We start from the raw sequence: 25,644 nt of genomic DNA, 5'->3' as shown, positions 1-25,644 counted from the left end.
GCAAAATAAAGCACTCGCCTCTCAAATATGCCTGCGTACTGTTACCGTTTTCAACAGCTACGACATAGCCAGAGTGTATTCTGCCAAAGAAGTCCACAACGTCTACTTTGAGACATTTTTAGACATTGTGGGGGAAAGTGAGCGCGCAACGACTATTTAAATGATTCTTCAAATGTTTTGTCCACGAGCGCAAAGACGCCAAAACGGCATGTCTAAAGAACGGTGACTCGCTTTAGTGAAAGAAGAGACGCAGAAAACAAAGCCCTCAATATAATTGGTTTCGCTCCGCAACGCGGGTTTCTATCACGCTCAACGCTCGCGCAACAGCGAACGACAACAGAAGCAAACGCAGGCAAGCCCTGATGCTGCGCAGTCGGAGGCTCGAAGCGGGTGTTGTCGAAGCGCGCATTCCAGCGCATGCTCCTAGTGGAGATCAGTGGTTTACCCCTGCATTCAAGAACATCTTTTCACTCGGCGCTCCACCTTGACTCAATGTCGATGGCAGACACACCTGTTGGCAGGAATGTTCACTAAATATTGAGCAATAGGCGGGATCACTTTGTGAAAACCGTTGTGTCTTTTCTGTTGAATGGTGACGCTGTGCTCAGCTCGGTCAAGTGAAGGGTGAGGCTTGTTTCAGAATACTTGTTCCTTCCTCCCCCTTTCCCCTCTTCCTCCACTAGTTCGCGCCAGCCGCCAGTTCGCGGCGGCTCTATCGGCAGCAGGCTAGGCGACGGCCGGCGGTCATTTGCGTTTTGTGTAGCGTTGTCAGCTTTTGTTTGTGAACGGATGAACGGATTACGGGCTGTTTGGCATCAAGTAACGGTGATCGTACTGTCTGTCGCATATTTTCCATCAGTGTTTGGTGAAACAAGCTTTACTGTGTGTTTGCGACGGTACGTTCGTCGGTACGTTCGTTTCAAGAAGCGATTGTTCTGCTCACCACCTTCGTTGCAGCCAGACAAACAGCTAAGAACGTGTGCACGTTCGGATAGAGTGCTTTTTTCGGTAAGTGCACCTGACTTTTCGTCGTTTTTACTGAAAGGTTTTAGAATTGTGATTAAAATGTGAACAGTTCTTTGCTAGGTAGAACCGCGTGGTCGAACGCGAAACTATACGCGCCGGTTTTGGGACGTTAAACCCCAGATATTATTATTATACGCGCCGGTGCGACTCGCCCTATTTTTAGTAATTATGTTTTGCGCGTTACAGCTTGTGGCTCCATGCACGCACGCTAGTGACAGGCCGACATAGTTTAAGCAAGCATGCTTACAACTATGCCGGCCTGTCGCTAACAAAGTGCAAAGCTTCTACCGTATAGGCGCCTCGCCTGTAGGTGTGGTTATGATTGATTGTCGTTTCTTAATACATGACAGCATTTTATCATATCTGTAATTGGAAATGTTTCTTTAGAGTGACTTGATGATCTGTTATTTGTTCTAAAGCCTGCGTAGCTTACTTGCTTTCTCTGTATGCAGCTTTTCTTCACTGTTTGTGCAAGATATTGGGCCTGAGACCACGCCAGCTAATGCGGAAGCCAGTGCAGTTTCTTTGACGAGACTGGAGTGCATTCATGCAGAATTTTATTTACGTTGCTGCCGTGCCACTCCGCTTCACCTTGTGCGGTCACCTTCCGACGTGTTTTGTGCCACATTTGGTTGTGCTTTATTCATTAATAAAGCCGATTTGACAACATCATGAGATAATTGATTGTTGCTGAGAAGCACGATTATTTATTTGCGCGCCATCCGCTAAACGTCATTTACGTAGTACAGTATACGTGTTGATCCCCTGCGTACGTGTTCAAATTTATTATAAACCGATGTATTTTATATGAAAATTGGATATGTATGGTGTGCTGAAGTAGCCAATAATTCACGCGGCATATATGAGCGACCGCAACAACTTGATTAGGTCCGCAATAAACGCGAGTAAACTCAGAGTCGAAAATTTATATATGCAACAGTGAGGACGTGCGTGGGTGAACAGGGATGTACGTATGTTAGTGATCTTGCTTGATTGTTTGGTTACTTGCTCGACGACTGACATAGGAAGTGGGAGAAAAACAGGAAAGTGCTCTCGCGGGAGCTCTTTCGGTCCCTTCAATCTCTATCTTCCTATGGTAGCCGTCAGGCTGCCGACCAAACATGCTGCAGAGACAGTTCTATTAGTTTATTTTTTATTTCGAAAATCCAAAATTTCGAAAACGGCGAAAAAACAAGAACGTCTGTAAAACGTCTTATCTTGGTCTTTTCAAAACGTCTTTTAAAGACGTCAACTAGCGGGACATTAGCACAGCTATCAGACGTCGAAAAGACGTCTACGGCTACGGGAATGTCTTGACCAAGACGTCTATTAGCCATTTTTGTAGCCGTTCAAGACGTCTTTTAGACGGCAAATAGCTTCTTTTGTGTTACGTGGGATATTTGAGAGGCAAGTGCTTTATTTTGCAAAAATGTATATTCTTGATCTTCTCGTAAACCAAGACGTTTATAGCCGTCCGTAGCCGTTTCAAGACGTCTTTTAGAGGTTTTGTGTTACATGGGAATGATGTCGCCTTGCCAACAAGGCTATCTTGAAAGCACTCGCCATAATCGAGAAATAGGGTGTTTTCACTTACCGCATTTGCACGTTCTTGATGTGTACTTTTTTTGATAAATGTAACCCTCAAACTTGTGTGCGTGTTCCAATCGGGCTCAAAAGCAAAATCAGCATCAGGTTTATTTTTTTTTTCAATTTTCCGATCGTAAAATTGCCCGCGTGTTACAATCGGGGGCACATTAGAATCGCACAAATATGGTATTTCAGGAAATCACAGAAGAGAAAGGACCTATCCTCAATTTGTTGAAGAAAATCACTAATTACACATTTGCCAGAAATAAATGTTTTTGCTAAGTGCATTGTCTCTTGCAAAAGGTTTTGGATTTCGATAGCTAACAAATTTTCTGGAGCTTCACACAGTTGAATGCGGCATCACTACTCGTTACTTCGTTAAGTCATGTGGGTGCTCTGTTATTCTGCGCCGTTGAGCAGCACTTGCGTTCTCCTTCTCCATGGCTAAACCACACGCGTCAAACGCCAGTCAGAGGCGCTATCAAGCGGCTCCAGCGCAGTGACAGACGGCGACTGCACAGCGAAGGCGAATACTTGCGCGCGAGCCGGCGCCAATACGTCTAACTATGCTACGACGTCACTCCTCTGGAAAGCGCACACCGGCGGCAGCAGTGGCGCGCGGCAGCGGCGGAGTCGCGGGAGGTGCCGGCCCCGATGCGCCAGCTGTGTGACATCACTGATCCTCGCGCATGCGCAGCACGAACTTAATAAGAACTGGACATACTTTCATTTCTGTAAAAAATATCTCGGGTCCATCGTTTAGCGCGCCTTGAAGACGACGGCAGCCGGATGAAAACAGATGTAACCCGTAACAATGAAGCCCAAACAAAGTGGCATCATCTCTGTCACTATGTTGAAAGCTTTAGAAACGTGCCATATAAAATCTGACGCGAGGGGCTCGTGTGCTTCAAGAGACAAAAAATGAAGATAAGGTGGTTACCGTGGGTGACCACCGTGGCGGAAAGAGTTAACTCTTTCTGGCACGAAGGCCACATCAGTGATACGATTGCACAGAGTTTCTGTATATGGCTCCCAAAGAGAGCCTTTTGGAGCCATATACAATAACTATGAATGCGGGGTGCAGCCAAAATGTGAAATTTTCCAAGCGGACAGAATTATGCATGACAGTGCTTTTGGATCTCCATACTACATTATGCCAGAGCGCATGCTGTATTTATTATCTCGAGTAGCTTCGAGACAGGAGATGTGGCAGCACTCTCCACCATGCTCTCCACATACGGTGGTGACAAGTATCTGGTGTTAGCCATGAGTTCCCTTGATCGGTGCCTTTGAGGCTGCTTGAGATGATTTTTGCTGTTCCACCATTTTTGGAGGCCATGTTTTGAAGCAGCGTTGGAGCAGTTTCTCTATTTGCAGCAGAGATGTAGTAGCTTTAGCAAAATGTACCACAAAGGAACAATTATAGCAGCGTTCCCACCACTACATGCTCATGTGAGCCTTGGCACAGGCCTGACGCTAAGAACGTAAAAATCAGCCGTTCCGTGCATTATGTGCCAGTATTTATTTCTTGGTCCAATTTGATGCAGTTGCCATAGCACTTCCATCAGTGCAGCTGAGCTATAAGTTTGTTATATCGCAATTGTGTCGGATGTACTGGGATAAAGCTCCACACCACCTTTAACTGTAAAATGTTTATTATGAAACAAATATACAAAGCCACAATACATTCGAAAGAGGTATATAGTAGTTAATTCAATAAAAAAGTGCTGACCTCTCTCAGTAGGGCGAGCTCTAAACAGAGGTAAATGCGATAGTGCACAGGGATAACTGTCTTTCATGTAAATAGTCTCAGATTAGCAAAGCTTAATAGATGTCTTCCCAACCACAACAAGAAAACCATCATCCTGCAAGTCCTTCAAGGTGTCCTCAAACATCTCTCGTGTGATCATCTGCAAGAAAAATTGCCATATTATATAAGTACAAGAGCATAGACAAGCACCACAATGTAGTCTAACATGTAGAAAGCTAGCTAATAGCCTTCTAGACATCTTCATGCTGAGGTGTACCAACATTGGTTGATATTGAACAATGTTAATGTGCATGAAGTTTTGTGCACAAATATACCGAACAGCCTGAAAACGGAACACACATTTGAAAGTTTCCAAACAATATAACAAATTAAACCCCAAGTGTCTTGTTATTTATTCCCCAGATATAATATTGACGAAGTTGTTAATGAAACGCTTCCTCTGCTCAACAAAAAGCAATGGCAGAAAATGCATACAATACTGAAAAGTGGCCTTAAGGTGTATATAAGTTTTCCAGAGTTTGTGACGCTGAAAAAAAAAAAAAAGGATTTTTTAAACAAATTCAAATAACCTGGTAGAATTTTCATTGAAAACGACAGGACTACTCAAATTCTTCAAAGTAATCAAAAATTCAATTTAGCCAAATACGAATTATTGATGTTCTGCTGCAGCTTGATTTTGATTTGGTGCACACAGGCTGTGTATATGTTTCGAAAAATGTGTGGACCCTATTTACAATGGCATCGCTAGTAACCATGGTTTCGGCTGCAGTAGATGCGGCGATCAGTAGTTTCGATTTGACTCCCTGCAATGAGCATGCAATGTCACACGTGGTCGAAGCTGTTGAGGATGAAGAGCAATCCTACGTCAGTCTGCATGCGGCCACCAAATTCTCCGGCTACATCGTAACAGACGGATGATCTGTTGCTGGGTGGTGATAGCGAGAGAGAAGGTGGGTGAAAGTCATGTCTTGAATGAAGACATGGGTTTTGCGCAACAGCCGCACTGTGGATTTGCCAGATGACGAACTTCAGCTTCAGTGATCTGACTGACCGAAGCCATTTTGATGCAGCTTCTGGAGCAGCTAAAACTTCACTTTAGAGCAGCATAATGACATTTTGGAGGAGTTACCTGCCATACATTTTCGAACTCAAATATTTATGTCTCTAAGCTGGAGCAGTTCTACATGTTTAACTAAATTGGTTTGCATGTTTACTTAGAATGCTTAGTTTACTTAGAATATGAAATTAGGTCGCTGCTCTTCATTTTTCTGCGAACAGTCCTAAGTTTCTTTAGTCTCTTGACCTCAGGCCACACAACACTTCCTCGGAATGCACTTCATATTAGTAATAAATCTGGTTTTCCTTGATGCTTTAGTTACAATACTGGAAGCACAAGCTGTCTAAATTTTTCATGTGTTCTATTCACAATGAAAAAGAACTATGCTGATTATGTTTGCGCATTCAGCACAACCTAAGTCTTCGTTGTGTGAAGTGCCTGTTGTGCTTTATAGACAGAATTGCTAGGATCCTGGTTCATGGGCAGTTAGTAACAAACAGGCTTTAGTAACTGGTCCTTTGTACCCGAAATGTAATATGTGCTCCATCAGATTTGCATTAATGGGTGAGTACATATTCACTTTTAACAAGCTCTTTAACATGTACTATCATGAGCAAATGAAAGGGAACACGTGAGCACGTGGCAAATAGGTCACACCAGACGCACGGCGATTTGCAACGGCCGCTGTCGAAAACAAAGTGGAAAGGGCACTGCAGTCTCGCTCAATGTCAGCACGCCCGTCTTGCTGTTGCTGATAAAAAACTGCAGCTGATTGCATATCACGGACTGCTCCAGAGTATAAGGCGTATATGACAAGCAGAGCGCGGCAGTGTGCTGTCTACAGCTCAGCGTAAAATGCCGCCTTGCCATTTGGCTTGTGTCTCATGTAACATATAAAATGAAGATACAACGAAATATGATTAAAAAAAAAAAAGGACACTGCTCTTTGCTGCACGTGAGTGCTACAACAGGTGCTGCAATATTGGGCTGTTATTTGTGTCATATATTTCGCACATTGTAAAAAGAGACGTGTGGTGGGAGTGACAATAGTTCGTGGAAAAGCACCAGCCTTTCCACTTTATTTTTAAAAGTGCCATCCGAGTATTGGTCGAATTGGGGTTGAGGCTATTTGCCGTGTGCTCGCGTGTTCTGTTCCCTTTCATATTGCTCACGATAGTACTGTGGAAGTGGTCGAGAAGCCCAAATGAGAAATACTGGGACAACGAGACATCATGTTTTCTCAGCAAAATTTCTCAGGCCACTGCAGCACGTGGAATTGTTGATAAAGCCTGCCCATTGTATGGCATTAAAATTTAAGCCCCCTGCATGAAATTATTTGGAAGTAAACTAGAACAAACAGTACTATTTCTTTGCAACAAGCGAACTAAAATGAAATGGTCTGTTCTCCATACATGTACTGCTCACTCTAATTAATACAGTCAGTCAAGTCAGACTGTCTTCCCACAAAAACTTGTACCAATTATTACTTTTCTACAACTCGATCCAAATCCGTTAGAAACTATTTTATTGAACTGAATAATGTAATCTCACAGTATGGTCTATTAGAATTCGATAACTTTGATTATGCGGTATAGGCAGGTTGAAATTGTTTGGCAGCGTTGAGCCTAGCAATTATTTAACTACAGAATAGTTGCCTGTCTATTCCTATGACCAGAAATTACAGTGGTAACATAAATACAGATCTCTAGTGCCGGCAGACCGCAAAAACGACGTCTTGGCACAAGCTCGGCGCAAGTTACAAGATTTTTGTCAAAATGTAGCAGGTTTCACCTCTTGGTGCAGTTTAGCACAGCTATCAAATACATCAGAGTTTGCACATTGCTTTTAAGTAAAATTAGAACAGGATTTTTGAATTAATTTAGCAAATAAAGGTGTGTTAATGTAGGCATTCGCTTATTGTTTTCTAGATACCTTCAATAATTCAACATTAGATTAATTCAGACATTTTTCTATTCCCATGAAATCCGAATTAATGAGCATTCACTGTGTCATTTTTTCAGTTTTGCTCACAATGGTACACAGCGCATCGTGAAAATTTTTGGGCAGTAATACTTTCAGTAGCCTTTTTGCAGTCTGCTCTAGCAGTTGCTTTCAGAGTGCAGCGAAGTGTTGAACACAGTGTGGCATTGTCCTCATGCTTTGGCTAGCAAAGTATATTAGCTTGAGCTCTCAAAAGTTAAATAAAAATTATAACACGACTTACCGCATCTGACTGGCTCTTAAAATCAGCAAAGACCTTGTTGTATGGAAGGCTCTGAGCCTTGGTTCTTGTTTCGAGCATTTTGCGCAATGCAGATGCCATCTGTGCACGTCTCTGACGAGATGAAGCACTGATTCCAGTAGTAAGAATAGAGATATCAATCTTCCCAGAGGCAGGATCAGTGGCTGATTGCTTGAGAGCTTCTCTGTGCAACCTGTCCATCAAATCAGAACATGACCAGTGTTAAAGCACCACAAAATGCTGAATATATGAAGCAGTATTAACATACTTAGGATCTTTTCTTTTTTATTAAATTAAGGTCCTAGACCAGTGGTTCTCAAACAGGGGTATGCAAAACCCAGTCTAAACGAGAGAGAGAGAGAGAGAGAGAGAGAGAGAGGGGCACATTATGTCCCGTGACAGCGGCTCCTCATTTTTTGTATGCTTCACCGCATAACACCTTTGCATTGCGGCGGAGCTGACATGTTTTCCCTTTTTCCATGAGATGGCTATAAAGCTTTTGTTGCAGTTTTCTACAACATATGCACACGAGCATGCTTTTTCCAGGCTTGCATATATGAAGAGCAAACATAGCTAGAAACAGGTTGAATGTGACTGCAGACAGCACAACTTATTGACAAGCTGTTGAGATCGAATTGACATGACACTTTAGTTCCACCATTTTTTGCCAGGGAGAAATCAGAGGCACCGATTTCACGCTGCATGATGTGTTAATTTATGACCCCACCCCAACCCCCTTCTCTCACTGCAAGGGGTCCATCACTTCCACCAATCCACAAGGGGTCCCTGAAACATCCATGGCTGAGAACCACTTTCCTAGACCTATAAACCTCATAAAAATAGTAGCAAGCCTCACAGCACCGTCCCTCACTCAGTTAAGAGGGGGAATTTGTTTTCTGACAAAGTATTCGTTAAGCTAGGATGATAAAAACTTTAGTAATCACGTATTTTCATGTGCTGATATTAAATATGAACTCAGTTTTTATGCACACTGTGCCATTAATTTTAAAATTAGTTATTTATGAAAACGTCATTTGATCACATCTTCATTGAACAGGCAGCACAGATATTTCTATATTAAATGTCACTGGATTCTACACATGTTCAGAGTGCAACAAGTGTAGTTTTATCGTTCTAGCTTTCTTAGAACAGAAGTTATGATACTTCAGAGTCCTCACTTGAATGACTGAGCAAGTGTACTTTTCTTATTTCATCCTTTCTATACATTTATGACTTCAGAAAATAACAAATGACACTTTTGCACTTGTGGGAATCGAGCGCGCCCTCCCCGTTGGCGCCTCGTTCCCCAACTAGCGCGTGCGTTGGCCCCGCGCGGCTCGAGCGCCGGGAACCGCCGGTAATCGGCAGTATGACGACCACGGCAGCGGCGCCAGGCCTTTTTGCTTGGTGCGAGCCACGCATTGGTCTTCCCTGCACGAGCAACTTGTTCGGACATGCCCGGTGCATGCTCGTGCAACCACGTGACCACGCTAGCTCACGTCACTGCCAACGCCTGTCCTCACTGGCCGCCAGTGACAACCCCCTTCCCCCCGAGCTCGCTTCTGCCTGGCGCTTGCTTGCCCGCGTCAGATGCTCTCAGGCCAGCACGAGAGGTTGACGCGCTGCCCTTTGTGTGATAGTCGTAGCGCCGCTGGCAAGCGTACTCAATTGGTCTTGCAGGGTTCCCCTTAAGGCGTGCAAGCCCGTGACTGTCGTACTGTGCTGCATCTTGGGTTAATAAACCCGAATTGTTTGTTGACATCCTGCCTCAAGTGCCTTTTCTGCGCCATGCTGGAGAGCCGTCGAACCCGGCCGTAGCGTCTTTGTTCGCTGCAGCAGTGGAGAACGTCGCGTCCCTTCCCGGTCGCCTCGTAGGGTAAGCGTCTCGCAAAACCTATCTCCACATAACTGGCGCCCAACTTGGTTTTGGCATGGCAGCAGAGCAGTCCCCCTCGAGGCGCTCGTTCCCGCTCGATCCCGTGGCGACGGACTTGATCTTGTTCGATGCGGACGAACCCGACAGCACGAGTTACGGTCGCCTCGGTGGCCCTCTGCTTTTGGTCACTGGGAGAGATCCCTTCTTTGGGGCCCCCTACAGTGACGTTAACCGCTTGAATGTGGACTACAGTCCTAGCCAAGCCAGTTGCGGGCTATATCAGCCGTTCGAGACGCACGCAAAGCACGAGCTTACGGGTCCCTCCAATGCGTCGTCTCTGTTCGCTGGCCTTTCCTTGTTAGCAGCGCAGTTGACAGCCCAAACCGCCGCACCCGAGCCTTCCTACCTAGGCCACTTAGGTGTCGACATGCACGCGCTCACTGACCCACCTTGGTCACGAGCACAAAGGGTTGACAATGTCGTGCGCGAGCCAGCTCGCTTGGCCGACAATGTCGCCACGTTTCCTGACGCTTGCATGCCTCAGACTCACGTAGGCAGCTCAGACTCATGTTCGACAGACGTGAGCCACCGTGCTCCGTGGTCGATCCGCTTGCCTATCGTGTGAGGCCTCATGCGCCTGTAAGGGCGGAAACAACCCTACACTCCTCCATGCCGTTTACTGGCCCTTTTCGGTCTGACGTACATGCCGGGGAACAGGAGCGCGACCCTGTTACGGTCACGCCTGCGTCGGAGCAATCGCCGCTGCACGCAACTGCGGTGCAGCTCCTAAACGTCCTGTTGGAAGCGGCGCGCTCGCAGCCTTGTGCTTTAAAGGGACACTAAAGGCAAATATTAAGTCGACGTTGATTGTTGAAATAGCGGTCGAGAAACCTCGTAGCGCTGCTTTTGTGCCAAGGAAGTGCTTATTTTGAAATAAAATCACGTTTTTAGTGGTCCGCATCGCGTTAGCACGCTTCAAATCTCCCGCCTGAAAATACGACTCTCATACGTCACTGCTGCCGTGCCCAACGTTGCCCGCTTTTACAGCGCGGCCGCCGACACTAGTCGCAGCCGAGCGGAAGTAGCGGGACCCACAGTAGCAACAACGGCGCTGCGGCAAAGACTTGCTCGGATGGGCACATTCAAAGCCTTCACCAAGTTGGGGTTGGTCTCGTAATCCTCACTACGAAAGGGCAGCGAGCACAGGTTTTGACTGTTTAGCACACTGGCGCAATGGCATGACACTAAGCCACTTCGAGCGTAAGTGTTCATTCCGCGGCACCCAGTGAAAAGACACACCGGTTTCCTTGCTGCAGCACTGGCGTTGTGCACCATTCGGGCATCCGGCAATATCACAGGCATGCGGCATTTTGTCGAACTTTCTGTCAGAGCGACTTTCACGAGCGCGCAAAACACGCACGGCAGTATGCGATCCCGAAACTACCACTGAGACGGGCGAGGCGCAGTTCGGCGAAAATGGAACCTTTGAACCATGCGCGCCGTTCCCCATGGCAACGCCACGGAGGTTTTGTTTTCCATGAATCAAGCAGAAACGAACAAACAGCATTTTATTACGTCTTTTGATGCTCGGAATGTTTTTTTTTTACTGCTGCTAGTTTGATTACTAGTGATTTATTGTAGGCCGACTTCCCTACGTCATCGGGATCACTTCGAAAATGTCCCACTCGTGGCGCTCACCGTGTGATACATTTAGCTTAATTTCTCGGTAAGTAGGGCACTGCTGTTGATAATATTGCCGTTTTAGAAGTTGTCATACATTGGGCTTTCACTCTGACATAAATTGTTATTTGCCTTTAGTGTCCCTAGGGAGACCTCGAGTCCCCTGAGCCAAGCGCACCGAGTAGCCTAAGGGTACCTCTGCCTGAGTACAGCGGTTATTCGGACCGCATGAGTGCCACAGAGTACCTCGAGGCGCTGCACAGCTATCAGCGGGCGATGGGGCTCAGCAACAGCGTTATGCTCGGTAGTGTATTTCCTGTATCGCTGACAGCCCAAGCGGCTCGGTGGTACCAACTTGTCGGCCACCAAGCTCGTTCGATGGAGGAGTTGAGGGCGCTCTTCCGTAGCAAATTCCTTCCTCCCGACTATGAGCGCCGCATGCGTCGTGAGCTAGAGCTCCGAACACAGCATCCCGACGAACCGCTCCTCGAGTACACTCTATAACCATTCAGCTTTTTAGCACAACAAAAATGATCAAAACTGAGTGCTCCAAGGCTGAGAAAAGCTTGTCAGTAAATTGTAAGGTTACAGAAAGAAGAAAAAGAGAGAGAGAGAAAAAAAAACAACCTGCCTGTTACTGACATGATATAAAAGGCTGTTATAGCTAAAATAATGATCTAGGATGCACAAAAATGGGTGAGGTTATGCATCAATAGTGGCGAAATAAATTAAAAAAAAAGACAACAAAAAACTATTTTTCTTAATTTTTGGTTCCAGAAAGCAGCTTTCCAAAATGCTGTGCTGTTAGACTGGACCTCACAATGAGCAGCTATGCAGGATGCTATAGAGTGAGCAGGAATGAATGCGAAAACACTGCAACATTCTGGTTCCATGAGACCAAGTTCTCTATCAACACAGTCTATGGAAAATGAAGCTGGTTGCAGAAAAGGTACAGGTCCATTCGTTTCACCTGCACTTTGTGAACCAGTTCACAATGACGCTGCACTCCGGCATTTGTTTCACGAGTTCCACATGGCAGCGTCGGCACCGCAGTATTCATTTAGAAAAAGTGCAGCTGTCATGCAAGGCTAGTTCACAAATTTCCTGCACCTACCCGTGAGGTAGTGCTGAGCCCAGAAAAAAAAAAGAAAAAAAAAAGAAAAAAAGGGGTATGGCCTTGACCCAATGCGTGCCGAATGCTTCTTAAAGTCGCTTTCGCCACAGCAGACAAGTGTCATGCGGGAAAGTGTCCAAAGAATTGGAAGGGGCCACCAACAGTCTACGGGACGCAACACATTTTGTCACTGAATTGCTCATGCATGCACGTGTTGTATGACAACGATACCAGTGTGAGCGCTGATGTCTTAAAACTTTACTGGCAATCCCGCAGAGCTGTATATGATGTTGCGGCAGCACTGAGAAACAATAAACATCATAATGCTACTTGGCATGTTGCCCCGAGTCATATTTCTCAACTTCTGATAATTCAAACAATACCCCGAGGTCCCCTCAAGTTTGAATATTTTAGAGTCTACTGACGAGAGTCGAGACAGCACACGAATCACCCTAATTAATGAGGACACTTGCCTTTTGGCTTCTTCAACATCCACCAACTCAACAACATTAGAGAAACGGACTTTTGCATGTGCTTCAGAAAGGCGAATCAGGGACTCCAGTTGGCGAGGGTAGGCCGACACTTGGCCACGACCACTACCAGCTCGTCGCATGTCCACATAGGCTTCTATCAGGGCTTGGCCAGCCTCTTCACTCATTTGCGGTTGCACATAGGTCCGTGCATACGCAATGTAGTCCTTCATCAATCCCAACTCCTGAAAGTGAAAAAACAATCTTTATTGACAGAACATCACTTGAGTGAAACTTTCAGTCTTCAAGGCTAAGATGAAACGTTTCCAACTCAGTTTTTATGCCACACAAGCATTTGAAATAAATTTGTCTATAAGAAAGCAGTGATGCTACCGAGGACTTCTGATTTGGAGCAATTTTTGAAGCAGCGAAATTTCCCTTTGGGAGCACTTTGGAGCAGCAAAAATTTTCATCTTGGAGCACTTTGGAGCAGATAATTTTGCATCTGGGAGCACTTTGGAGCAGCAAATCTTACATCCTGGAGTGCACTATAGAAGCATATTGCATTAACATTCAAGCCCCTGAATATTATTACAGGGCTCTTATGAAGGCTAGAAATATTTCGATTCATTGCAAATCTCATGGAAAAAATCATCTCAGGAGAACTCCATACTTCACTCGCTAATGAAAAAATAAGGGCTCATGCAGTTCAGTGTTCTGGATTAACCTCTTCGGCGATTACTTTCGACACTAACAAACAAACAGAAATCCGGATCAATAAAATTGCATTTTATGAAATAACACTAAATACACCTATGTGGTTATCATCAGACGTGGTAGACAAACGCCGTGATGTACAGCAGTGCCTCAATACCAAAGAGCCACACTGTCCCTAATGCATTCTCCTAAGAAAACTCCAAGGCGAAAGCCAGGTTCTTTTTCTTCCTTGATCGACAGGCAGATCCTCCCCCTCCCTCCCTGCAAGCTTTGTACACCTCACCTGGTTTTGCGCTAGCTCCATTATCGGCGCACCGATCACGGAAGCAGTGTAAAGCGACGATGTCCTGCGATGACGTCATCCCGTGACATCACGATATATGACGCCATGATGAAGTCACAAGTTTTGACGATCTATGACGTGATGATAACGCCATCACATGGTTATTTTTTGCATCAATCGATTGACGCCGCCGATGGTCAATTTTCGTGTTTGATAAAGCATCTAAGGCTTTCGCATTAATATTGCGTATTGAACGTTAACAGCCTGGCCTTACATACCAAACTGTCCTCCACCATGTCACCTCTGTGCCATGCGCGAAACAGCTTCGCTTATAATCCACTTCAGAGAGTGAAATGGCTCCTCAATTGTTTTTTTTTTAAAATTTTTATTGTGATAGCAATTATATGGACACTTTCGGCAGAATTTTGCCGTTGCTGTTGCCGTAATTTTCCGTATAAAGTCCAAATTAATAACATCACAACGCGCATTCTAGCCGCGGGTAAAAGCTCGCGAGCGCTGACGACGAACGCGGCAGAAGCGGAGATAAAACTAGCCGGCCGTCTGTCTCCGTCGCGCGGAGTGCGCATGAGATAACATCTTCCCGCGTGCGGGCCTGCCATCGATTGCTCAACAAACAGAGAAGAAAACGCCCCGCCCGTCTTTCGTAAGGAGCACGGGGCGCTAGGGGAGCGGAGGGGACCGCATCGTTCGAAGGGTGCAGTCGCTGGCGCTATCTCGAGGCATCAGGAGACGGTTCGTAAACTTGCTGCGCTCTCAACGCTTACTTTGCGTTTAGAAAACTCAGAGCACAAAAACACTTCGGTTCTGGAGTGGCCATATTCCCTTAAACCAGCGTTTTGTTGAATTTGTTGTTAAAGAGTTAGCTGCTAGCCTTACTTCGTTTAACCATACAATTTGTTGGTATCGCATTCATTGCTTCGCCCTTCAACGAAACTGAGTTTTTTTAACCGTCAGCTATTGACCCTCGAAAGCGAGGGGCGGACGTGTAACATGGCGTAGCCGTTTCAGTGTGGGCCGTCAGCGATGGGCCCACTACTGACAGCTGCGCATTTGCAGCTGCTCCGACCAGGAGATATGCTTTAATAATGAGATTACATTGTTAAAAAAAGCAAGCAAAAATTTGAATTGGAACCCTAGCACGTGAGCTCGAAAGGTCAAGGCCTTTTGGGGGCTATTTACCGCAGAGTGATTACGAACTCGGATGTGCCGGTGGAAGGAATTACGAAAAAGCACTTCTGGATGAAGATCCATGGATAAAGTATATCTGAGGAAAAGTGTCAACGCGTCCCCACCGTTCGCGTGCTCTTCCATAAACACGAAGCAAGGAAAATTCGATATTGTCCCATATATCTACTGCTAGCGATCCCAAATTTCATTCCGCGATGTGCAGAAACAGAAGTGACAGACATTTTAGCGACACGCATGTAGGTATTACTGAACATTGCTTTCCTTGCGTGCCGTGCGACGCTTGAAACGAGCTATCAGCAGCGTTTCTGGAACAGACGACGTCCACCAATGAATCGCCGTCGCACTTTCTCGCTACCGATAGGCCTAGACGTCACGAGCCTCTGCGGAGAGCGCGTTTTGCTGTCGAGCCGACTTGCAGAACAGAAGCTGCGTCGGCACTATGCATGGCATCGTGACTTACTCGGGGCGCACGCGCGAGCGCTATTTATTCAGCGGAATAATTCTCGGTCCATGGTTGAGACTTTGGCAGCCCCAAGATCAAGCTGCACATGTTCTGACGCGCCGGCGGTCCGACTGCTGGTGATAGACGCCCCCAAACCCGAGACTTTGGTGCAGTTTGGCGCAATTTTCGTCGATATTATCAGGATGGCGCAGTAAATGCCATTTGGCGCACTTTGGCGCAGTTGGCGCAGGAGTGGAATCACTGAGAAAGGAATCCTGCATCATAAGAACAAATTACCATGTATTCTTCCATAAGGCTGAAGCCTTGGATATGGCTCCTTTTATACCAGGAAAAAAAAAAAAAAAAAAAAAAAGTCGGCATGAGCTGCACAAAACTTCTTATGCATGCACCTTGTCAGCAATGACCACATGGCGCATGCAGTGTTATCTCTGCACAATGCTTGAAATTTACAAACCACAAGTGGCCAGAGCTTTGTGCTACCAGCCATATTTGCAGCCAACACAACTGTTATGCGAGCCTTGCCTAGCTTGTTGCCTTGGTACTTGGCCCCGCAGGTGTAGTGTGTTTGTCATGGAAGCATTTGCTATAACAGGCCTGTTTGATCCGTATCAAAAACCTGATTCGGCTCATAGTGCTTCGTGAGAACCTGGGACCGCTCTTCACGCTCTGTCTTGACCACACCTTCATTGCTGTACTCACTTTCGCCCATGACAGCCTTCCCAACAACGTTAAAACAGGCTTTAAAACATAGCAGGCAATCTCTGCTTACACTGAAGTTCTTGGCACCAACAATAAACACAAAGTTCTTGGCATTCTGTTGTAGCATGAGTCCCTACACAGGTATACACTGGGCTCTTGTATCTGTGAACCATTATGCAGAGACTTCTCAACATCTTCAAAGGCAGCTTTGCACACACGTCGTGCACCTGAGTGCTAGCTTTGTTCTGCCTTGGCCTTTATGCTGCTCTTGGTTTTCAGTAGCATACCCAGAGTGCCTCCTGACATGCCAACACCTGACTTGAAGTGACCTGAACACCTCAAGTGAACTGATCTACCGTAAAAACCTGAATATAGGTTGAATTTTTTTTTGCAAAAAAAACAGCGCTAAAAAGTCTACCCCCGTCTTATATACAGGCACTGGCAGAAAAACTATGGGCAACTGAAGTCAACTGCCTCCATCGCCACCGCAATGATCGGCATCATTTTGTTTACCACCAGCCTTGTGCCGTGGGCGATCTCATTTTGCGTTTTTGTTGTTGTCTTGTGAATCTATTTGTGCTCCAAGGTGCTTTTTATCTTGTTCTCGTCCGGTGGCCAACGACAGTTCACCATAGCGTTCAAGAAAACAGTGATAGAGTCCGCGAAGGCACGAAGAAATCTGGTCTGAAGTGTGTGAAAGGTGTGTTGGGATGCTAGCACACGTGAACGCGAGCGGGAACCGCGAGTCACAAACAATAACTGAAAGTTTATCTTTGCGTGGGTGTTCTCGCTCTTTCAATCTCGCCAGATACAGTCAACTGCCGATTTTTCAGACGCCCGATTTTCCGGACATGCTCGAAAATTCGGACGCTTTCGCGGCCCCGTCACCAGCCCCACAGACTTCAATGTATTAGAACGTCCAAAATTTAGGACGCTGAAGCTATTCCGCGTCCGATTTTTCGGACTTTCTGCCCAAATGGCAGGTCCGAAAGGCATTATTTGAAGCCCCCACCTCTGTCGCGTCTATCATCTCGTAGGTTCGAACCAGCGCTTTCGCGAGTCGATCTGTTTGAGATGGTAGCAGAGTCCGAAAGTCAGCTTTGCCGCAATGCCGTAGCGTTATGCGGTGAAGCAGACCAGAAATTCAAAGGGGCCGCTATCGCGGCGCCATGCGGCGATGTTACGTATAATCAGCGGAAATGCACGGAGGCGTGATGGCGGCAGCTGGCAAATGCGCCAGTACGACTTAATCGCTGACAACCCTTACGATAAGCATCTTCAGTTAACTGCTCGGTAGTGCACGTGGCCTAGCGCAGTTGCATGCGTACTGCACGCATTTAACAGGCGAGAACCCAAATGTGCCCCGCCGCCATTCCTGCTGCCTCTTTAGGCAGTTTTAGAATAGCGTACGCAAAGCTTTGCATTGGCTTTTCGCGCAACTGCGCATGCGTCATACGCTAACCTCGTTCGGGCTCCCGTTAAGTGACGGAAATAGTGGGCTGAAAACGCTAACTCAGCGTACGCTATTCTAAAACTGCCTTTTGTGAAACCAGCTCGCCATTGCTGGCGCCCGTGTGCGGTCAAGAACTAAGTGCGCATCACGAACCCTTTCATGATAAATGCGTGCGTACGATACAGCAACAGTAAAGTGACAGCGTCAGTTGTACTGCACACAACTAGAAACGATCGGCTTGACACGGCAGCAAATGCTGCGTATCGGCGGCAATTCGGCGATGTGTGTGCGCACACGCATCGGGAAAAGCCGGACGAGTCGTCCGCTCTTCCGCCACAGTCTTTGTGTTCCACGTCATCGTTTACAAATGCTTCATGCGAGATAGCCGTAATCTATTCCGCACTTTGCTGTTATCAGCGGCGCTCATCACGAGATTTGCGAGAGCCTGGGCGTGCACCAAAATGCCTGGTAATTGTACTGGGAGGCATTGAAGCTATTTCGGACGTGGCTGTGGCGATTTGACCGCTTAAGCGGAATAAAAAAGCATGAATTTGTTTTTTCGGACTGCCCGATTTTTCGGACGATTTCGCGGTACCTAGGGAGTCCGAAAAATCGGCAGTTGATTGTACTGTGTCTTTGTTGCTTCCTGCGATGCCGGCAGCTCTGGTTAAAGCAGCATGTATGGCTATGATCAGCGGGCAGATCGAGTGCACCACAGAAGCATTCGCTACTGGCGGACGCTGAAGGATCACATCACGACACGTAGCGTTCAGAAGAAAACTGTTTCGGTGCCAGACTGCAGTGTATCTAGAGGTGGAAACGAAGGTTGCACAGTTTAACCGGGAGCCGCGCTCGTGTCGTGATTGCTACTGGTGACCTCAAAGTGCATCCAAATTAGTGCTGTCAAGGCGGTTGTGACATTTTACGAAGATAATGCTTGAGCCCATCTTTTGGCTTTCTGCCACGTGGAACTTACGTGTAAATAAATGGCGTTTTCACTGTGCACCACTTGAAATTGCGTTTGTTACACATTAAAGGAACGCACCTTCTGATACTTTGGCTATTCCATTTTTTTTTTTTTTGATTTTCAGTAGTTAGAAGTGGGGGGTTCGACCTATGTTCCAGTCCGACCTGTATTCTGGTTTTTACGGTATTTGACATTTGACCCTTTTCTAAAAAAAGCATGCGATTTTCACTGTGATCACTTCGATATAGGCAATAATTCATTATAACCGTGCTCAGTATATAGAGATTTCACTGTATGTGCATCATTAGGTACTTGTGTGTTGAAGGGGATGAAAAGCTGGGACATGTTGGCAGCCCCCTATAGACCAGAACACAGCGAATTCCATGCGCATCGCCATATTTGCATCGCGCGTCGCGCCATCTATCGCAAACGCGACGAAACAACATGCGCGGGCTGCCACGCCAGCAGACGCTACACAGAGCAAACGTGAAACTTCCGAAACTCAGCCCGTCGGAGAGCGTGTTTCGCGTCTTTTCTAGCCTGGACATTTTCGCTGATTTTATTGGAACATCAAGAACATCTTCCTCATGCAAGTCCACAATGTATACAGTACGTGCTGAGTGGGCTGCGAAAGCAACCTCGTCAGATACGTACGCTGTTACATTCGTAAAAAAATGTTCTCGCTGTAGTACGCATGAATCGTGATTGCAGTGCAGCTCGCGAAAGAGTGAAACGATGTTTTGTTGCCCCATATTACAAGTTGTGCACAAATTTTTGTGAAAGCTCATCATTTCAGCATGCATCGTGTAATAATTAGAGTACGCTTTACGGGTAGTTTCGCGGAACGTAATTTTTGTTTCACGGGCCCTCTTACTATAATGCGTCTTGCTCACAAAAGCGTGCTATCAGAGAGTATAACCTGAAGTATCGTTCAGCGATCCCTTTTGGAAGCTACCTGAGCTATTTCATTCTTGTAACGATGGTGCTTTACAGGCAAAACTGTGCTACTCTTAGTTAAACCGGTTAGCTATGCCTGCGACGTAAAGGACGCTGGCGCGAGTACTGTTTACTAACGTGCCAATATATGTATTATGTGCTGCTGGATGCCTCGTGTCCAAATTTGGGGACATGAAACACTGAAATGAAAGCACGAAATTCTGGCCAGCTGTTGAGGAGCACCGTGCCATTTATTACCTTTTGAAGACGAAATCTCGAAGGCGTGGATGCCATCAAAAGCACTAAAGCTTAATACTACGTTGAAAGTGGCAAAGCATGCTGATTGCTTGTGCTTGAAAGCAATACCTTGCACTAGATTTTCGTCAAAGGAAACGCTCAAAGGTATGAAGTGCACCCCCACACAAAGCTCGCGCCTGCCTTCAACCCAGCTGCGTGTCACGCAAATTAGGTTCGCAAAATGAAATACGTGGGCATCACACTGTAGAATACACGCCGTTAGTGTACTTACTCGCGCATTTTCACTCGGCTCCTAGTTTTTTGCTTGAATCACGGTTATCCACTCGCGGCGAAGCTGAAAACACCGCACTGGCATTATTTCCGTGGAGCGTTGTAATCGTCGCAGACAACGCTAATATCCTCTTGTTGCGCTGCTTGTTTTGGCATCCAAAGACGACGCAGTAGTGCCCAGACGAGCTCTTATACGCTGAAGCGGCATGAACGGGTACTTTTTCGCACTTTAAAGCCTCAGAATTGCAGCTTGCCCTGTTTACTTGGTGCAGCCCGCGCGCGCCTTGGCAGCCCCGGTGAGCCCGGCGTCTGGGTGCGAGAGTATCCGCTCGGCTCGCCAGCAGCCTGGGTGCGAGACAGGCGTGCTCTGGTGTATACAGGATGCTGATTGCAATGCTTTCATATATACGAACAGTAGAAGCTGCTTGTCAATGTGTTCTCAGCGTACGATGTGTCAGTAGTGTTCTATACATGGTGTTAAACTGCAGCGCAAAAATACGATACACAAGAAGGAGGAAGATACAGGTCAAGCGCTGTGTCCTCCTTCTTGTGTATCGTCTTTTTGCGCTCCATTTTAAAATCATGAAGTTCAACCAACCCGCCCAGTTTTGTGCGCTGTTGCTGTTCTATACATTATGTAACCTCCAAGAGTTGTGGAAAGGAAATGTTTATGGCTATATTACAGCATTAGAACTTCTCACCATTTGCTCTTCTTCTGCTTCCTCTGGCTTCTTGTAGTACAATGAAACAAGATGTTGAGCCAGCCTCCTGTCGTAGCGTTGGTCTTGTGGATCCAGCATCAGAAAAATAAGATCAAACCTGGGAGGAGGAAGAGGACAGAAAAATATGTAAATTTTTATACTTATCCTCCCATATATCAGATAAAAGAAAAGGTATGCTTTACAGAGACTCCAGCTGCAGAGTCAAGACAAGCCGAAGTGTGAGAGCCAAAAACGCCAACTGTGGGCATTACCATAGCCATAAACGTTAGAGGCCAGAAAGGTGATGCCATCTGGCGGGGCCGAGAGGAACCAGGAAAGCACAAAAATGTTATGGCAGGAACATGGTGCGTTCTACTTCTCTGCTGGTATAAATTCCTTACAGCAGCGTAATTCCGAACGAGTTGTTTATTACCCCCCCCCCCCCCCCCAGGAATTCTAGGCGATCACATGTCGATACCATCATCTGGTAACCCTGTATTCCATGCACCTCTTCGTGTATCAAACCCGCGTATATCGAACCATCCTTTATATCGACATATTCTCGAACACGACAATAGTTTACCATCAATGCATAGGAAAATCTATGGCTACATCATATAAAAATAGGTGGAACACTTCATACATCGAACATTGGGCACCGCAAAGTGCCCCATGAAGTTGGCTTTTCTTCACAGAAAGGGACTTTCCCCCATGCATTTGGGAGAGCGAGCAGTGTGATAGGAGGGCACTGTGCGGAACGAGCAGAAAACCACCGGTTGCCATCACGTGCTTTCTCCCATGATTTCATGTCTTCGTGCCCATCGGTTTGTCGATGGGCGGTTGCCGTAGTCTTGTTCGCGATTTCCCGCTCCCTTTATAGATACGATCACTGCCATGAAAAGGAAGAATTTGCTCTTCTCCGCAAGGCTTCCAATATCAACACAGTTGAACGTGGAGAAAAGAAGTATGACTATACAGGCATTTCTAATCTCCATTCTTTTTTTTCCCCCATGCGTTTGTGCTGAACAAACCATTTTAAAAGGCATGTTATATCACCAAGCCGTCAATCCCATTGAGATCAACAGCCATCGTCTGCACCTTCGTTTGTATAGACGGTAGCAAACAATACATGGCACGCAAGTGCTTTGTGCGCCAAAGTCTTGTGTTTGATGGCATGCCTTGTGCCCAGATAGGCTTGTGAAGCAGCTTGCCACAACGATGAATAATGTCGAGACACTGCCACGCACAAAAGTGTGGTTATAGTTGGGCAACACACTCTGTGTCATTCTTTTCCAAAAGGGCTGAAGCTCTGAAGAATATGGATCCATGCTGCGCAACTACTACAGTAAAAGCTCGTTAATTCGACACCCGTTAATTTGTAAATTCGGATAATTCGGACGGCTCTATTGGTCCCGGCCGAAGTGCATGCTAATCTATGGGACCAAACCTTCGTTAATTCGTCAGAATAGGGCTCCGCACCGCTTAATTCGGACAAATGTTGACGGCTGCCGCTACACAAAAGTGTGGTAAGGCAGCGCTGGCACCACTGGAGCGAAACCGAAACCTGAGTGACATCGCCATCGTCATCAACTAGTGGGGGCGATCGCAGCGTCACCGAACGTCGGCGTCTTCTTTCTTCGCTCCACTGCGCCTCCGACGCCATTTTCCCTTGTGTTGTGTCGGCACTATAGTCGGCACCGTCTCTTCTTGCGGAGTTCTCTTTTTTTCCCCGTTGTGACCGTGTTTACATGTGAGGCCCGAGCATGCGGCAGTAGCTGACGATGGCATCGGCGAGGTGTCAGCCGAGTCCACCGACGATGACTGCCCGACCTTCGATGCTGTCCTTCCCTCAGATATGACCCTTCAGCACTACATCGCGATTGAAGATTGTGTCACCACGACTGGTCTCCTGCCCGATCAAGAAATTATTATTGATGTCGCGAACTCATCGCTCCTCACGGGAAGTCTCGGAGGCTCTTTTGATATTAGAGGACGTTTGCCTGAGCACTTCCGACAGTTTGCGTGCTGTTGGCCATTTGGAAGAGTTAAGAAAAATTGTAATGTCAGCCGGAATCTGCGCGAAAACGCAGACGACCATTACAAAATACTTCAGCAAATAAAGGTATGCTTCTCCAACTTGATTTTAATGTTGTTTTTCCTGTTCATTTGTTAATTCGGCATTCGGTTAATTCGGACATTTTTTCCGGTCCCGTGAAATCCGAATTAACGAGCTTTTACTGTATTGTGACTAAAACAGGTGCTTAGCAATTTTCTTTGGATGAAACACATCGTGAACAATGATGAGGAGACGCACATGTCTTTGCTGCGGAGCTCAGGTATTTGTGCAGATGCTGTTTCTAAATCTGCAGCAGCTGTTGGCTTCAACAACAGGCAGAGGTGACATCCCGCATGTGGGCACACAGCGTTGCACTGGCTGGCCCACTGTCGGTGTACGCTCATAAAAATGTCACAAAAAAAACAGCCATCTGCTCAAAACTGTGTGAAATAAGCACTGCATGTTGTTAAATTTGCATCTTCTAAGTTCAATTCTCATGTTTTTCTCACTTCATGTTTTGGGTGAGCCCATCAAGGTCCATAGAAATATTTGGTCATTTGCAGGGACCTTCACTCAAGATAAAATTAACATATGTACATCACAAGCAAAATATATTGCGTACGTAATCAAAGAAGTGCTCACAAACCATGCACGCTTATGAAATAGCATGAAATTACACACTCGACTAGGCACATGAAAAAAATGCATAATTGCACCTTGAGAGCCTCACCTGGACAGCAGAGTGTGTGGCAGCTGAATGTTTTCAATTATAGTCTTGTTAGAGTTCCACTGAGATTCCACTGGGTTCGCAGCGGCCAGAATTGACGTCCGTGCATTCAGCTGGCATATTATTCCAGCCTTGGCAATTGACAAAGTTTGTTGTTCCTGTCAGAAAAGTGAGTAAAAAAAACTATTCTCACCCATTTCTTGACAATGCGATCATTTTAAAAAATAGCTGATTGTGAATCTTACCATTACTTCATGAAGAATTGACCTTGTTGAGTCACTCATCTTGTCAAACTCATCAATGCAACAGATTCCATTGTCGCTCAACACCAAGGCACCCCTATGGCAAACAACGTACAATATTACAGCACATACCAAATTTTCTGAGTGTTACTAAGAGCACTTACTCTAGCAAATAAAAATAGCCTACACTCATTACAACAGACTAATAATCCAAGAACGGTTCATTATATTTGAATATTACTCAAAATTAGAAATAAAGCATGTTCTGAAATGGCAGAACATGCCAAATATGCATCTCTGTCAAGTTTTTTGATTACTGCAACCTTGAGGCATCTGCAAAAAAATACCAACAAAAATCGAAATTAAAACAGGTAATCAGATTTGCTGATTTCTAGATGCTGGCTGCTGACAAACAGCACAACAGCAAAATCTTCCTGGTGACAAAAAAATGGGTTCAAACATTTATGTTGTCGTGGACAGCTCCTAACTGTGCAGACCTTACAGTCCATGAGCGCACTGCCACAACCGAGGACATGAATATCGTTTAGTTTATTTTTGATACACGCAGTGGTTGGCAGAATTAAATGATCTCTCCACACTCATTTTCCTGAAGATTGATGACCACTGTCAAAACTGCAGCATGAATAAGAGCTACGACACAAAGCAAGTTCGACTCTGAGCCTGTGCCTGTCTACAGCTGCACTGCATTAAGGACTGCGAAACAGTGTCGCGCATTTTGCAGGTTAAATGATATTAATGGCATCCTATCTTCTTTATTGTGCAGATAGATCCAATGAAAAATAAAGCATCATCCATACAATGTGTTCTGTATTTGCTGACTGTAAAGTTTTCAAGAGCCAAAAGGTCTTTGAAATGGAAGTGGATTAGACATAATGGCTACTTCAGTACTACAGTCGAACCCGTTTATAACGAATTCGAAAGTGTCGCGAAAAGTGGTCGTTATATCAGTAGTTCGTTGTATATGGATTCGCCCTTAAAAACGTGCGCTAAGCGGCTGAGCCGTTTTTTTTTCTGTGCACTTTTATTAAAGTGCTGACAACCCCTCCGGTGACAAGCTAAGCCTTTTCGCGTCGAGAAACGACGCACGCTGCGTGCTCACGAGTGAATTAAACCGACTTTGCAGTGAACCGCCACCGTTTCTATGAACCGCGGCACCGCTACGTGGAGCCGATCATCCCTGGCTAGTTGCGTGCAGCGCGTCGCCTACTCGGGTCGCGGAGTCAATGCCGGGCCGCGTGTTGTATGGCGTATGCGCACGTTTGTACGTTCTTCATGCCTGCTTCACTCCGGACCGTGCACGAGTGTGGCGAGTAGCCTGTTCGTTCAACGCGGCGAAAACAAGCATTTTGCAAGCAACGCGCACTCTACGTCTCCGCAATGCTCTCGCGGCCCTGCACGACGATGCGCGCCGCACTTGAGTTGTCACCTAGTCAAACGTCAAACACGCAGTATGCGGTCGCTGTCAGATCATCGACGTTTCTCGGTGCCCGCGCCTCTCAGCAATAGCGAGCTATTTTGGTTTCTACAAAGCGACGCGCACTTTAAAGCGGTCTCGCACGAAGCGGCGGCGGCGCCGCCGAACTTGCGAACAGCAGCATGGCGCGCCATCAATCCGCACAGTGTACCGCGTACGCCACACTGTGCGGTCTTAATGGCACGTTCATCAACGGCCGACACCTCGCCTTCGCTCTTTTCTGATGCTTATCCGCGAAGGCATCGCCGCAATCGCGCGGAAGTCGTCAATCACCGATCGATCGGTCCCTGCCGTTACCGAAAAGACGGACAACCTTTTGCGGCACATTCGACAAGTTTAGGGACG

At 46.3% G+C, this 25,644-nt stretch overlaps 1 protein-coding gene across 1 annotated transcript in view; it reads right to left on the bottom strand.

Moving 5' to 3' along the window:
- Nucleotides 1–4,250: 4,250 nt before the first annotated feature.
- The window catches only part of LOC119374662 (DNA replication licensing factor mcm4-A), an 88,447-nt gene continuing 67,053 nt past the window's right edge, over nucleotides 4,251–25,644 (bottom strand). The window contains exons 17-22 of the mRNA XM_037644827.2: nucleotides 23,808–23,901; nucleotides 23,566–23,720; nucleotides 20,780–20,897; nucleotides 12,827–13,068; nucleotides 7,666–7,876; nucleotides 4,251–4,523 (exon numbers count right to left, since the gene is read on the bottom strand). Coding sequence (XP_037500755.1) covers nucleotides 4,428–4,523; nucleotides 7,666–7,876; nucleotides 12,827–13,068; nucleotides 20,780–20,897; nucleotides 23,566–23,720; nucleotides 23,808–23,901 — 916 coding nt within the window. The 3' untranslated portion in view covers nucleotides 4,251–4,427. The remainder of the gene's footprint in view (nucleotides 4,524–7,665; nucleotides 7,877–12,826; nucleotides 13,069–20,779; nucleotides 20,898–23,565; nucleotides 23,721–23,807; nucleotides 23,902–25,644) is intronic.

This window comes from Rhipicephalus sanguineus, chromosome 1 (genome assembly GCF_013339695.2).
Source record: "Rhipicephalus sanguineus isolate Rsan-2018 chromosome 1, BIME_Rsan_1.4, whole genome shotgun sequence".
NCBI lineage: Eukaryota > Metazoa > Arthropoda > Arachnida > Ixodida > Ixodidae > Rhipicephalus > Rhipicephalus sanguineus.
The sequence above is the reverse complement of the archived record's forward strand: the minus strand, read 5'-3'. Positions and strand labels throughout refer to the sequence as shown.